General features: G+C 39.9%; 1 protein-coding gene across 9 annotated transcripts in view; it reads left to right on the top strand.

Moving 5' to 3' along the window:
* The window catches only part of ZNF521 (zinc finger protein 521), a 277,389-nt gene that overhangs the window by 239,420 nt on the left and 21,234 nt on the right, over positions 1 to 16,735 (top strand). For 8 of the 9 annotated variants that reach the window (XM_030552944.1, XM_030552943.1, XM_030552942.1 and 5 more), the window contains 2 exons: positions 5,246 to 5,377; positions 8,397 to 8,512. In XM_030552944.1, coding sequence (XP_030408804.1) covers positions 5,246 to 5,377; positions 8,397 to 8,512 — 248 coding nt within the window. Of the gene's footprint in view, positions 1 to 5,245; positions 5,378 to 8,396; positions 8,513 to 16,735 lie in introns of those variants that run through there. The other variant, XM_030552941.1, reaches the window with a different exon arrangement.

Here is a 16,735-nt window from a genome sequence, read left to right as displayed (position 1 = left end):
CTTTTATTTGGAATGTATTCATGTTTACATTTATGTATCATCTGAGTAAAGATTATAAATGGAAATAATTTACTTAGCCAGAGATTCTGCATGCGTCAAATTAAATTATCTTCCAGCATTGGGTAAGCCATCCTCAATGATGTTGTTAGGCTTTAACCATGTCTTACGTCACACCTTAACCATGTAGGTGCATTTTTAAATCTCTGTTTTTTGATATACAGTGGGCACTTTGTTGTTAACTCCCTTATGGAGTTATCGGATCTATAACGTGAAGGACATACTGACTTGTTTTGCAATGTGCAACACCAGGGACTGCAAGGTACGGTTTTCTGTTTGATTTGGAAAAGTGTAGGTTTTATATTATAGGTTAATTTATTTCTCATTGTTCAGCTAAGTCATTTGCACTGTAATATACTTTCCTATTCTTCCTCTTGATAGTTGGTGCTTTAATACGTATGTTGCAAGCAGTATTCTAAATTTAATCCATATAGTGATTGTCTAGAATTCCATAGCATTGCTTATTTCTTACCTATAACTCTTAATAAAAAATAGGGCTGTGCCAACCTATTATGCCCTTAATAGAATATTCTAATGGTTATTAAATCAATTGACTCTGAATCTCACTTTAATAAATGAGTCAGACAGTATTTTCCAATTACTGTCAGCCGCCACCTTTCTAAAGAGCAGAAGATTATTTTGATTGAATTTTTTAAAGCTGTTCAGCACTTTTTTCCCCCTGCTCTTACTCGAAGAACAGCAGCTCTCTCGTGTGGGGAAGAAGGCCTCTTGGACTGTATTCTGACACTCCGTTGCATTTCAGATTTATCCCAAATGTAAACTGAAAATGTGGCATTTCACTGGCCCTTTATTTATTAATGATGTAATACTTTGTGCACTGTTATAGTGCCTTAGCAAATTTCCTGCTAAATAAGAGTCAGATTGTGGCTGGCCATGCACAAGTATGTAAGAAGACTCAAGAAATCTTTCCAACTCCCTTTCTCCCTGCCTTGTACCTCCACAAGGAGTGTCCACAACCCCAGCCTGTTCTTGTATACTAGAGGGAGATACAGCACTAGCAACACTACTGTATTCTCTATAGGAAGCAGAGCAGGGTAGAGCAATGACCTAACCCTCCTCTGCACTAGCTGTCACACCAAAACCAGTAGAAATGTAAGGAGGGGACTGTGTCCGCACTCATACACACACACACTGCACCTTTGAAAGGCAGAAATCACCTTGATGTGTGCTCCCTTGGTGTTTCCAGAGGTCTTCTGTGTGTCTCAGCAGTCACTGTGCCAAAATGCCTGTAGGATCTAGCATTGATGCAGAGCCCCTCCTCTGTCATGGTAGTCTTATTAAAAGCCATAATTAGTCACTAATTAAGTAACCTCATAACAACCTTGAGAGTTAGCTTAAAACTACTATACCTGTTTTATCGATGGTTAATCTGAAACAGAATAACTGATTTGCCCAAGGTCACACAATAAGTCAGTAGCAGAGCTGGGAAACCCCAGAACTCATGACTCCTAATCCAGTGCTATGTGCTAACTATGTTCCTTCCTCTTAAATTTAAGTTATGCCCTCTCACATTCTTGAATTTAATAAGTGGAAATTTCTCATTTATTCCTGTAGTGGAGCACACGGTGAGTTTTATGTTAATATTGGAGTGAAAAAATTGTCCCATGTAAAGAAAATCCCAAAGCTACAGACGTAGGAAGAAAACAAATTTGTTCGCGTTTTAAATGTGATCTTCATAACTGTAAGGGCTAGGCACATTTATTTTTTAACAGAAAGCTTAGATTCTGCAGACATTGATGGTTCTTGCCTGGAGAAGTTACCCATTGCCAGAGGTGAGTGGGTAAAATGAACTTTTTAATCCCTTTTTATAAGCCTTTAGGAAAATGAAATTTGCAATATAAAGCAGGCTAAGTAATTTTAATGTTTGTGACCAACAGATCTCAGGGATACTGGAAATATAACAGTCATATTTTTAACAGGGACCAACTTCTTCTTGAACAAGTAAAAACATTGTATTAGCCAAATTAGGTATTCTTCAAATCAGAATTCATGTTTCGGCATGTTTAATTAAGATAATTATTGTGGACCATGCAAGGAGAATTCCATATCCCATTCCTGTTTGAATTCCGCTATATCCCAGTATCTCAGTTCAGGAATCCATATCCCCTTGGGATGTTTTGAGAAATTTCCCTTCAAGGTGCTACTGGTATAGAATGACTAGCACCATTAATTTGCCAATGCTAACTCTGTGTTTCAAGGCTCGGCATTGATTATTTTCACCTTGATGGGTGAAAGAGCCAGGGATGAGCTCCCTTTGTCCCACTTGCTGTGAGTCTGTACATCAGTATGGACAGGATGACAAAGAAACTTGCCCCATAGGCTTATTAGTGCATAATTTTCCATTATTGGGATTTTCTCTGAAATACCTGTACTGGCCAGTGTTGGAGAAAGGATACTGGGTAAGTGGATGTTTGGTCAGATCTAATATGACAATACCTATTTCCTAGTGGGGGAGGGGTGGAGAATGCCAGTTCAGGATCTTCAGAAAGAGAAGCACCAGCTTTGTGTGAGGCTGCTGAGAATACATTCTTCTTCGGCATCACCCACTGCTGGAGCCTGCCTGTTTGTGGGAGAGTACCTTGTAAAAAGTGCATCACATGTTATGACCATACTTCTTAATTGTCTTGTATCGGGCAGGATGTCCAGTACTTTGGCTACTGTTTCAGGCCCAGTCCTGCTGTGTTTACACAGCTGTCCTCCATCATGGTAGCCATTGGGCTGCGATGGAGAAATCCTCTCCAGTCCTCTTGGTGGCTGAGTTCTGTGCATGCTGCTGCCTTTAAACCCTTTTTCTCCTCCTCCAAACAGATGTTTTCTGGCTTCTTGCCCACCCTTGTGATTAAATGGAGCAGGGCTTATCTTTGAATAGCAGTTCCAGAATCTAAAGAGGGTTGGCAGTGTTTGCAGAAGGATGAAAAACCTAGGCAGCTTCTTGAGTATCCACTAAAACTGAGTATCCCCACTGAGGATGGAAGATGTTTTGGGTTCAATATTTATTAATTTATATACACTGATTTATAAAAGATGTCACAGCTCAGATAGCCCTCTCCTTCCCCCCTTCCCATCTATGCACTAGGCTTCTAGATCAATTTTGGATAGAATACCAGGCATCCAGCAGACCACAGATCATGGTGAAGTTAGATACATGAACTTTGTGCACAAGCAAGTTATGATCTTCTGACCCTAGCCTATATAGTTTCCCAAGATAGATGAGCCATTTCAATACACTATGATCACTGTTTCAGTGAGTGAAGTTAGATAGGAAAATCTAGCAGTGTTTTAATAAAGGACTTTGTAAAGAACAAAAACAAATTGCTGTGGGAAAAGCTAAAACTCTGCTTGTTGGTGTGTGCCTGGCTATCCCTGTGAATCTCTAGCCTGCTGCATTATGACTGACAAAAAGGGAGAAGGGGAAAGAGAAGCATATAAGCAATAATTTTAAAGAGCCAAAATAGGACCAAAAGTTTCTATATTCACTGCTAAATTAAAAACATGGTTTTATCCTGTTGGAAAGGCAAAGTTATGTGCATGCCTGTATTATTAATGCTGATTACTTAATTGGGAGAACCCCTAAGATAAAGTGTAATCCTTATGGCTTTGTAGGTTTTGCTCTACACCTTCTCAATATGAATCTTCTCAATATGAAGAATTCATAAACCGTTTAGATAATTATATTCATGAAGAATTTGCTACAGCCCCAAATACACAATGGACTTTTCCTCTTATGAAATTTTAAAATTTAGAATGTCCTGAGTAGCTTAGTTACGCTTTATTCCTCCCTCCCTCTTCCCCCCCTCCCTCCAAATTCTTACCCTGGCGCTTGCTTATACCAAGGCTGAATTTAGCCTTCAGAGTAATTCAGCCTAACAAAAACAGCAGGCATACAACTGAAATGATTTCAATTCTGGTTAGTTATTAAGGGATAGGTTGAGAGACTGACTGTATGACACCATTCAGTTTACAGGTTCCATTACATGTTTTCTTTAAATTAATTGGAAGAATTTTCTAATATAATTAAACAAACAAAAAAGCTTGTGTGTGTTATGTATGTTCTATTCACTATTGACAGCAGTTATCAATCTGGCATGTTGGTCATTATGCTTACTAATCACTCTGCTCAGTGTTGTTTTAAGCAGAAGGTAGACAGTTTGACGTTTATATATTTGGGATAGAGTGATGGCTTTCCTAAATCATTTTTTCATCTAAGAAATGTTGTAGAGATTAGTTGGTTGCCAAGCTGTGTTTATTGTTTGATTTTTAGTAATCAAATATTGTATTTACCTGCTAGATCAATGTTATTTGTGTAACACACTGTGGCATACAGAAGGACCTTTTCTAAGCTATGCTATGGGAATTGACCCCTCTGCAATAGGGCTGGAAGCTGCATCTTACTTAGCAACTGTTTCTAAGTAGGAGAGCCATTCACTGCCTAAAGCTTGGAGTGATGCCTGTGGAAGAGAGTGGAAGAAAGCATGGGGAACCTGTAGGTGGCAGTAGGAAGGGTTTTAAGGCCATGTGATATTGCCCAGAAAGCCTATGTCAGGGAACAGTGAGGGGCTTCTGAGGCTCTAGGAAAAATAATGAGTAAAGGAAAAAAATCTATGATTATCCAAAAGGGTGTTGAGAGCCTAGAAAAATTGGTATGAGTTTGGTAGCTGTCTGTGAGAGAAACTAGGAGCTGGAGTGAGAAGGGAAAACTGGAGCAGGGCGTTATATAGGTTATAAAAAACTGGTTTGTGGTTGAAGCCTATGTATTGTCATACTGGCTGCAGGGAATACCACTGAGAGTGGCAGAAGGATCATTTAAGCACACAATTCTCATCTTTGCTAATAGAAGCCAAACACTTAATTCCTTGTGCGCTCCTTTAGAAATATATTCATTTGTGATTGGCTGGGTTTGTTAGGGATGTATGTTCCCTGTCCCAGAGCTAGTTTCTTAGTGAAATCTAATACATCTGCATTTCTAGCCAGTGACAATTATATGTACCAAATCTTTGGCTTTGTATGCTCCTAAACTTTGCAGATGAAGAATATTTCAGACGCCATAGATTTTAGGGGCATCTGTTTTATCAGGACTAGATAAACAAAAAAACTGTTCAGTCCATAGATCATATTGGACTTGTAATAGCCATGATGAATTTCACCTTCCTTTTGATTTCTCCACCAGACGAAGGATTGAACCATGAATGTAAACTCTGCAATCAAACATTTGACTCACCTGCCAAACTTCAGTGCCACCTGATAGAACACAGCTTTGAAGGAATGGGGGGCACCTTCAAATGTCCAGTCTGCTTTACAGGTAGGCGGATGGGATCAGTACATTCCCTGTCATGCCCTAAGCCTATGCATACAGAACTTTCATTTATATGGCCCTTAGTATTTATGTCATGTTACGACTTTAGGTCAGTTTGGGGATGCAATATTAGATTTGTGCTCATTAGTAATATCAATTAGAAACTGTTTAAAAAATCAGACTTGATGGAAGGTCAGGCATGCATCTACGTGAATTGTATTTCAAAGTTATTTATCAGAACTTTGTATTCTCAGAATTGCAAAACTGATTGTTACATTCATACACCTAGGATTCATCACTGTTATGTTCTGAACTTGCCAAGGAGAAAAATGACCATCAAGATATACTGTCCAGTTATAGAAAATGTGGTAAATGAGAGCAGAACTTGGGTAAGGAGTGCTGACTTTGGCCCCAAGAGCATGCTGCCGTGTTCTCCTTTGGACCAAAAGTAATGCTCCAGTTTAATTTAGCTGTTAGCACTAGAAAAGGAGAACCTTCATAATTTGCTTTTGGGGAAATTTTGCACTCCTTACACAGGGCCAAGTTCTGCTCTCAGTTACACGGGTCTAAATGTGGTTTAGTTCCTCTCAGGTCAATAGATACGCATTGGTATAAACCCAGCTGAGAGGGTGACTTGGCCTAGAAGGACTAAGGAGTACAAGATTTGACCTATAATGAGGGACAGAAAAATGGTGGATAAAACTTACCCTCAATTGTTCTTGAAAATGAGAACTCATTCAAAGGATGCACACAGACTTTTTTTAAAGGGCAATAGGCCTTTTTTTTGTTTTTTATCAGACTGTTTTCTAAAATTATACCCTAAATCAGTGTTTCCGAAACTTGGGACACCGCTTGTATAGGCAGGTTTGTTTACCTTCTGCGTCCGCAAGTCCGCAGGTCCAGCTTCCACTGGCCACGATTCGCTGCTCCAGGCCAATGGGAGCTGCTAGAAACGGCGCGGGCCGAGGGACGTACTGGCCACCGTTTCCAGCAGCTCCCATTGGCTTGGAGCAGCAAAATGTGGCCACTGGGAGACACAATCGGCTGGACCTGCAGACACGGCAGGTAAACAAACCGGCCCGGCCCCCCAGGGGCTTTCCCTACACAAGCGGCGTCCCAAGTCTGGGGACTGCCCTAAATCAGAAGTGTTAATATGTATCATAAGTGCATAATTTGCTTTATAAAATGAAAATCTGAGACTGTTGCAGATCTACAGCAAAACATGACAAAACACACTTAGGGTATTCTTCTATCAGTAGCAAGCTAATTTTGCAAGCCATTCAAGGTTTCTGTTCTCCATTAATGGGAGTTAAGCCTGTGTTTTGATAGGCAAATAGACTCCTTAATATCTTCATTTTATCCCTCTTTGTTTGGCAGCTCCCCTCCCAATAAACCTTAAGTACACCCTACAAAAGAAAATTAAATTTCTTCTTGCAGATAGAGTGGCTGGCACTAATTATTACCTCACTTTGTTCAGGTTACATATTTCTGTTAAATTATAAAATTTTAAAATATATAGTTCATTTTCACTGCACAGCTTGCCGTAGTCCTGTCTGAGTCTGTGTATAGTTCTGCCTTCAACAGTTTGCCTGTTAGGCATCTGCGTTCAATAATTCTTTCAGTGAGGCAGTTCTTTGTCTTTTGGTTTTATTATTGATTGTCCGAGAGTTTTTTCCTTGTCTTTGGGTACACACATATGTAAGGAGTTGATTTTCTAATATTGTGTCTAAAGATTCCAAGAGTTTAACAACAAGTTTTATGCAGTATACAAACTAGCATCTGTAAAGGGTCTCCACTGGTGATTCTCCACGTGAGCGAGATCGCTGATAAAAAATAATCTTTTAATGTTTGAGCCACTAGCCTTGGAAAATGTGTTAAGGAGTATGGAGCTAAGTCGATTCCAATCTGTGTGAAACCTTTTTTCCTTTTTGCTGATGGGGTAAATAGACACAAAGCATTAATCGTAAACAGTGGTGGTTTTTTAGCAATGCGCTATTAAATTATTTCAGTATGTCTTGCTAGAATATTAACAAGAACTTAAAAATCACCAATATACATTTTATATGGAAAATGGAATCTGAGCAGTTTTTTGTAAGGTAATGAGAAAAGTGATTAAAATGTATGACTCACAAGAACAATATTCTGATATTTTTTGTTGGCTTGAAATTAGAATAATTTTAATGATTAGGAGTGGAGTCAAAGTCAAATGCCAGCATCTTTAATAAATCCTTTTCCTGCCTATACAGATTAATATTGTAGATGCAAACTTTTTTAGGTCACAGTGCACCAGGCATCCATCAGAAGTCAGTGCTGCCAACCCAAACACTGCCTCTGGCATATACAATTTAATTATTAATAGTATGTCTCCTAGGTAAACTGTTACACAGTCTTAGGGCCTTGTTTTGTAGTCATTAAAATTGAACATGTTTATATTATTGAAACCCTTGCATTCAGTGTGTAGGCAGAGTTGATCTTAAAGTATCCAAAGAGAATTTACCTGCAGTTCTGTTTCACATTCATAGACATTGCCACACTGCAGCTGTGGGATATAATTTTTAGCATTAACACGTTTAAATACAGAACTGTTTGTTAGCTTTAACTTTAGGCAAATACAGTAAGCGAGGCTTTGGAACCTATGCTTTCCAGACCTGTTGGTTGCTGGGAAATAAGTTTCATGTGTGTTCATTTTCAAGATAGTATGCTTGGTGACTTTCAGGTCATTTTAAAATAATTTGTAAGAGAAAATAGCATCTCTGAATCTTTATATTTGAACTATATTGATTGTTTTGGGGGGTGTCTCTTTACCAGACATTTAGTACAATGCCTTTTTTTAAAAAAGGGACCTCACCGTGTAGATGAATAGTGTTGGTTGCGCCTATTAGTGCAACAGTATAATGTGAAATTACAGTGTACCAGCTAATTCTACCTATTGGAATTACTGTGCATTAATGGTGAAATGTTTACAAATGACTTTCCACTTATGAAATTAAATAATGAAAAGCTCACTGTGGTTTTAACATTTCAGTGTTTGTTCAAGCAAACAAATTGCAGCAGCATATTTTCTCAGCCCATGGACAAGAAGACAAGATCTACGACTGCACACAGTGTCCGCAGAAGTTCTTCTTCCAAACAGAGCTGCAGGTACCATATTCATGAAGAGGACTTGGATTCAGGGGCTGTAGCAGTACTGAGCCAAATGTGTTCTGTAGCTGGGCTCATTGCATTCCTTGCTCTTCACTATGGGTTGGGGGGGTACCAGAGAAAGTATAAACAGAGAGCAAAAAACAACTTATGTATAGCTGACATGGGTAGCATTTCATGCCACTTGTAAGAGCTATCATAACAGAGCATCTGACTGGTTAGTTTAAACTTAGACAGTCGGGGCCACCATCTGACTCCTGCTTCGTAGTTTGGTGGAGATCAAGAGTGTTTCAGAATTGATGTTCTTGATATTTTAAGGGAGGAAAGGAGAGAAATGAGCAGCTTGCATTCCTATTTAGCACCCAAAACAGCCAGTGAATAGAAGAATGAAAATGGAGCTTGTGTTCTCTTCTCCTTGTGGCCATCAGCAAGAAAGAGCTGGCATAAGAAAGTGGAAATAAAAGAAGAGTAAGCTACAGAATCCAGTAACATACTGTACCCGTGTCCAGCTGCTGATCAATCCAGCCTCCCATAAATATGAAACTTCAGATAAAATTAGTTATAGGAGTATTTCATTGTCTTCTACTTCTTGTACACTGTCTGTAGGGTGAGTAGAACTCTTATTGTTGGAGACGATAGGACAGAAGGAGCAGGGATACATCTTGTATACCTTCTGAAAACAAGTTTGGGTCAAAGAACGCCTAGTTATGTGCTAATTTAGCTGCTCTCTTTCTCTTGCTAGTACTCCTGAAATGACTTGTCACATTTATAAAGATCAGAAAAAGAGAGTACCAAATCTTCATTAACAATTTTAATTCACGTTTGAATATTATCAGAAGAGTGTTTGCAAGTCAAAGTTCCAGGATTTCCATTTGCTAAACGGGGATCAGTGCTGATGACATAAAGAAATATATTTCTACTACAGTGTTATTTTTTACTCTTCATGTTCTTCATTTGAAGAGTGCGGTGCAAAGCACTATACTGAAGGTGTTTATAATTTTTAAAACATAGACTGTTGTCTCTAAGAAGTTTAACTGAGCCTCCTCCATTTACTTCACTTTAGACCAGAGCTAGATTTATCTTTGTCATTAGAGATAAGAAGCTAGTGGGGTGGAGGGGGAGGTGTGTGCGCACGCTCATTTAGTATGTCAATTATAGTAATTTTAATGTATGTAAAACTTAATGCTAATACTCAGGATGATAGTATGAATGATTTCTTATGTGGGAAAAGAAATTAGATTTTGAGAGCTTACACTGGGCCTCAGTATGTTGTATGAGAACTGGATATTGAGATCTTTTAGTGTGGGTGGGTGGGCCTGGGTGGTGGTGTGCCTGTACAGTTTAGTTTAACCATACTGTGTGAGAAACTGGAATGTCAGCCTTAATTTTCAGTTTCCCAACTTTTGTTGGAATCAGTCTAGGGACAGATGGGACAAGATGGCAGTGTTCTGGTTCTGGCAAAACCTTTGATTTAGCCTCAGACGCCAGCACCCTCTTCCCCTCATGTCCAGGTCAAACTATCTTCACTTCCATCTAGTCTGGCGCCCCATGATACCATTCAACCCAGTCTGCTCCCATGGCATAATTCTTCCCACCCCACTCAAGTTTTGATGTCTTCCAGTAGGTGTCTATTGTCCTTTTAGGCCATTTTTCAGTGTCTAAGGTAAGGGTGCTGCCATGTGCTCAGCTGTCGTCCGCATCAGAATATTCCATAGATGGGAATGTGTAGTCCTTACAAGGTAGTCTTCTCCTCTCACCGAGGCAGTCTAGTGGAGAGGGGGCAGCCGTTGTGCTCACCACCAACTTCACTAACAGTTTCAGACTATGTGAAAACACCCTAACATCCTACCTGGCCATCTATCTAAGTTAAGGCAGAGGGCCACAATTGTAGTGCTGCCAAGTACCTGAGCTACATCTCCCAGCCATCCCCTAGATGCTAAGACTGCTTTATTTAGAGTCCAGCTCAGAACTCATGCACGAAGTCTGGCCACAGGTGAATGAGTATCAAATTTGTGGATTAGGGAAGGAAAGGATCTAATCCAGTGGAGGAGATAATGAGGGGGTTGGGATTAAGGAAACAGTGAGTAGATTTAGAGCTGATGGGAGAGATCAAGGAGAATTTACCAAAAACATCTAATGAAAGATTTTCTTTTCAAAAACCACCACCACCTCAAAAATTTCAATTTGAAGGTAAACCAAATAAAAATGTTTCCCTTTTTGTTCTTTTTGTTTAAAAAAAATCAAACATTTTGTTGAAACCAAACTGTTTTTGCCAAACACTTTAATTCTGATGAAAGTACATTTTTTAATTAAAAATAATTTTGGTCAGAAAATTTCAACCAGCTCTGTTGTCCATTACTGCAGTATCTGAGGTGCACAAATAGGGAGGTGGGGAGGGAGTGTTGAAGAATGGTAAAAGGAAGAAAAGAGAGACTGCTAGGAAAGAGAAGACAAAGGGGGAAAATGGAGGAGATGAGGGAAAGAGTGGTGAAAAGAAAAAATATGAACAGCAGATCCTGAAATAGGTTTTTGGAAAAAAAGACCAATTAAACAAATAGTGTAGATAATATTGATGCATATAATATATAGAGAGAGAGCTATCTGTATGACATCTACAATAAAGATAGATAATATAATCACCTGTCCTCTGCGTCCTAATCCAGCTCCCAGGAACGTGCTAATATTTCCTAAACCTGAGCAGCTTCATACAGCTGGTTTTTCCTTTTTTATTAAAATCAAATCAAATATCTTCTCCCCTCAGAAATAACTCCTGCCGAAGGCTTAGGACAGGGTTTTTATGGCTTCCTCTGACCCCAGCATATTTGAACTCATATTAACTAAAGCACCTGGCTTTCCAGTGAAGCGTGCAAAAGTACATCTGAATAAATAGACATATTCTACCTGTACTTCCCTCTTTTTTGTGTTGGTTGCCAATTCACTTCAGGGTGACTTTAAGGTGTTGGCTACTTCCTACTGCACGAAGCCCTAAATAGACGAGATCTCAGTTACCTCAGAGACTGCCTCTGTTTCATCATGCCACCTGCATTTGTCTGGAACACCAGCTTCTTGTCCTATGCTCCAGCTATCTATCTTCAGTGAAACTTGGGGTTAGGGCATTCTAGGTAGCAGGCCATCACTTCTGGAATCTGCTCTTGCTGAAAATATGTGTAAGCACGAGTCTGGCCGCATTTAGAATGCATTTTAAGATGCATCTCTTTGTTCAGGCTTTCCACTAGCTGCAGGCTCTGGGAATCCCTAGCATTTAGCCTACTGGCTATGTTTTCTCCATGACTGTCCTTTTAAGCTTGAGTTGTGAGAGAGTCACAATTTATTTGTTCACTATATTTGGGAACAGTTGTTTGCGTTTCATCAAAATTATGCACCTACTACATGTGACAGATGCTAACCATGTCACTTAATGCACTTCTAAACAATGTTCAGTTATTGGGGTGACGAGGGAAATGTAAGAAAAACAGAGAGGGAATAGATGCTGTGGGGATGGCAGCCTTACGCATGCATATAACAATGACAATTTAAAGGAAGACAATACATGAATGCAGACAATATATGCATTATGCTGTCCTATAGCTTTATAAGCAGCTTGATAGGGCCCAAATCTTCACAGCAGAGTTTTTTCTGTGCTAATCTGATTCATGTTGTTTGAAGTCTGGAAGAGCAGACTGAATGAAAATGAGGAGTCCCACATTTTATACTCCCCACCTCTATGAAAATGCAATATCCACAGCTACCTTTCTTCTGGTCAGAAAAACTAGGACTCCCTGTAGGGACTTTCGTAATACCACTGCTTCTTAAATGGCCAGAAGAGTCACAGTTAACAACACATGGCACAGCCAGGAGCTGCCATAACTTTGGGCAAACTAGGTAGCTGCCTTGCACAGCAGATTTGGCCCAACTGTCCCACCATGACAAGGAGTGGCCAGGCCAAGTCCAAATGGTGCTACGACCCTGTGCACTAGGTTACAATGACACCCACGCAAATTTAACGCAGCAGCTACTTCATCATGACAAAGAGGCAGCCGAGCCAAATCTGTCACCCTAGGCCTATAAGGAGTGGGGCGTACTGAACTTTTGCCTATGGTGGCAGATAGTCTTGAGCGACTTCTGGGAACAGCTGCCTCAGAGGCAACCTCTGATGAGCTGGAGAGGAAACCACCTGTCCTGCGAGTCAGATCTGAAATATGTTTTTTAGTTGTTATTTGTACTGAAACAATATTAAATGAAAATGAGCACACTATTAGTTTTAGGTCCCCTCTAAGGCCTGTGCAGTAAGAGTATTTGCAATTGCCAATTAATTATTCATATGTATTACAATAGAACCAAGAGACTCTAACTGAGATCAGGACCCCATTGTACTAGGAGTGGGGGAAAAATGCATAGTAAGGGATGCACTCTGCTCCAGAGAGCTTACAGTCTAAATAGACAAGCTAGACAAAGGATGGAAGGAGAAGGAGAGGCAGAGGAACTTGCACAAGGTCATCTAACAAGATCTGGGAATAGAACCCAGGTCTCCTGACTCCCAGTTGAGTGCCCTATCCCTTGGACAATGCTGACTCTCTAATTATTAATCTAATAACTGGCATAGCTTCTGTAGCCTTCACAGAAAAACACAGACCTTAATTTTAATAATCTCAACAGACCTTTCTTCTCCCTCCCCTGCCAAAAGCATTCTTCTTCTGTTCAGAAACAGGTTTTAAAAGTCTTTGTTGCTCTGCTGTGACTGGAAGAACTTGCTTTTAACTTTTTGGGGGATACTTTATTTCTCTAGAGGGGAAGCAGATCTAAAGCCTCTGTTATGGACTTAGAAAGGTATGCTTGAAGAGGCCGCTGGGTTGGTAACTGGTACAGGCTTATGGGTTCTACAGGATCCTAAAGCCTGTCTGTCATTTTTGTGCCTGTCAAATGAATTGAAATTGAAGAAATATTTAATTAAAACTATTTATTCATTTAAAACATAACACTTTAATAGTACTTGCATGCTTAATGCAGTCTGGATCTTTCAGAAATAACCTTTTAATATTTTTTAAATTAAAAATATCAATCTGAACATCAGATAAGCTAACCAGTTGCAAGCTAGACAGTCATAAAGCTGAATATACACCTCCAAGTATTAACGGCCTAAGAACACCAGTACCTGAGATTTGAGTACAGGGTTGTATTTATCTGAATCACTGTAACTAGTATACATTTTTTACATCCCCACAGTACTGAACTTTTAATTAATGAGAAAAGTGATAAATCTGTAATTATTGTAGGCCTGTGCTGTATTATGATAAAAGGAGATAAAACCCATTAAAGAGATTCCCCCTCTGCCCTTCCCCACTCCCTTTTTGTCAGCCAGTTTCTCCTCCCTGGCATTGTGTTTTTCTGAATTGTTGGATTATGCCTAGCTGGCATTAGCCATTTGGATGGACTTTCAAAACAATGTTTTGTGGCTTCCTAGTCCCCAACAAAGAAAGGTAACCGATTCGTGTCCAGTTTTCGTGTTATGCCTATGGCCAGCCCAGGTTTGGCTCCAGGTTTATTGAGGGTGGACGGGCAACAGGATTCTCTAAGGCAGGTTAATTGGCTCATTTTAAATGTTGGGGGTGATGGCGGGGTCAGGCCAGCCCCAGCCTCCAGTAGAAGTGCAGCACTTTTGCTTGTACTGTGGTCTGTAAGTTTTGCATGTGATAATTGTCAAAATAAACTGGGGTTCCTAGGCACTAGACCCAGTCAGAAAGGATTTTTTTGTGCATTCTGAGAATCATAGCATTTATTTAACACTTTGCAAACATTATCTAATTAATTGACTCAGCCTTCCCAAGGGGTGGGTAAATACCCCCACTTTACAGATATGGAAACTAAGGCAAGAAACAGGTGGCAAGGAGTCTTTGTCCCATACTGATGGATTATGGCCTGGCCTCAGTTTTCCATGCCTTTGCTATCCCGCGTCTGGAGTACAGCAATGCCATGTACCTTAGGAAATTCCAGATATTGGAGAACACTGCAGCTCATCTATTCGGCAACACCGACCATGGTGAGCGCATCAGACCTGTCTCCTTCTCCCTACAAGGGCTTCCCATAGAATATCAAGTCAAATTCAAGGTTTCAGGCCTTAACTTCAGGGTGTGCAATGGCCAGGCTCCTGCATATCTAAAAGATCACTTTCAAGAATGTTCTCACAAAGAAAAGGCTTTGAAACATTTTTAAAATGAAATCAGAGATTATCTCTGACCTTTCTAGTTCCCCAGAATCAAGGGATGAGGGGGTGGGGCGCAGATACTGCCTTTGTAGGCCCCATAAGCCAATATGCAGTGGAGAATAACTTGTCAGTTCTTTTTAAAAGGAAATCTGTCTGAAATCCAATTAACATTAAAAACTTTAGGCCAAAGTTTCCAAATTTAATGGCCTGTTTTTCAGAAGTCCTGAGCACCTGCAGCTGCTGTTAAAGTCAATGAAAGGTGTAGGTACACAGCACCTCAGAAAATCAGGTCATAAGTGCCTAAAGTTAGGAACCTACCTAAAAACAACTGATTTCCACAAAGGTTGAACACCCACAGCCCCTATTAAGGTTACAGCTAAGTGCCTAAATAAGGACTCAAATTTCAAAACATAGGCCCACCAAATTTGAAAACATTGACCTTAGCCTTTTGCAAATAAGCAGAGTCAAGCTGTTAGAGCAGATGACAGGAAAACGGGAGAGCTGGGTTCTAGTACCAGGTTACTACTAGTACCAGGCTACTAACTTTCTGGGGAACCTTGAACAAGTCACTGAATCACTGCTTTTAATAGGGGGCTGGATTTGGGAACTTTCAAGATTTTTTTTTCCTTCTGGACTGTCTCTCTTCTCATATGGTCCCAGTCTCTTCTGATGCTTAGAACTTCTGCCCAGAGAAGACAAAACAATCTTTAATTTTCAATGCAAACTTCTCTCCAAAAAGTCAAACAGGCTTTTACTTTGGACTCGAGAGATACAATGGAAGTACTCAAACTTCAGCTACTTAAGAAAATGTCTTCAAAGTATTTTTCCTCCAACTCCTTTGCTTCAGAGTCAAAGGAAGTTTAAATAACAAAAATAAAATAAAAACCCCAAACCCACCAAACTTTGAATTCCCTTCCATACCTCTTTCCTCATGAGGATTAAGGGGTTTTACATTAGTCTTTAATACGGTAATACTTTTCTAAAGAAGACATTTCCAAATTTGGAGCATATGAGCCCAATCTTCTTTGATTGGCCTATTCAAACATAAACTCTCCTAGCAGGTAGTTCATTAGTTCATGAATATTTATAGCACACAATAAAATCCACCAAGCCTGATGTGTCAGAGGTGCACAGTGACCATTTTGCTTTCACTAAGCAGTGCTTGAGAAAGATTAAAACAAGCAGGCTGAGTCTTACTTGTCTTATTACATACATATTTGTACATATGTATATAGTGGTCACTCTTGGAAAACTTTCTGGTTTTCCCTTTGGTAATTCGAAATCTTACCTTAATATTTACAGTATTTCCTATTCGTTTCCTGCAGGAGTATTGCAAATATTGGGGTATTATTAGTCACATTCTAAAGCAGTTGAAAAATGGTGATGGGCAAACATTCGGCATCTACAGATATTCAGACAGTCATAATTATTTTGGGATAGAATTGCAAAATTATTGGACAAGGAGAATGTAATAGGTCAGATTTTTTAGTAAAGCGTCTCATGCTAAATCTCAGAAAATCTTACCGAATAATTAATACGAATTGGCCAAAGTAGGAAAATGTCAAATGGACTGATACTAACTACAATTTCTAAATGAGATGCCTAAATTACACCCACTACTCCTTGGGAAATTCAACACCAAAAATTAAAAATTCTGTGCAAAAAAAAATTCTATGCACAATATTTTAAAATTCAGTATATTTTATTTCTTAATAAATAAATGTGGAGGTTCCAACATGGCAGTGGGGAGCGAAGGCCATCACCCTGCAAATCCTGTCCCCGCTGGGATACCAACTCGGTGATGAGGCTGCACCCAACCCATGCTAGGCTTATCAAGATAGCAAGTGAAAGGAACAAGGTGTCACATGCACGCCCAGCCCTTGCCCCTGATCTAAGTGTGGGCAGTTTCAGCCCGACATGGTCCAAGTGTGGAGGGTCTTGGTGTCTGGTGAGAGGGTTCTGTGTGGGGCAATCTGGATGTGGGCAGCTTGGAGGGGGGTCGGGATGCAGGGCGGGGCGTG

Source organism: Gopherus evgoodei, chromosome 2 (assembly GCF_007399415.2).
Source record: "Gopherus evgoodei ecotype Sinaloan lineage chromosome 2, rGopEvg1_v1.p, whole genome shotgun sequence".
NCBI classification, from domain to species: domain Eukaryota; kingdom Metazoa; phylum Chordata; order Testudines; family Testudinidae; genus Gopherus; species Gopherus evgoodei.
The sequence above is the reverse complement of the archived record's forward strand: the minus strand, read 5'-3'. Positions and strand labels throughout refer to the sequence as shown.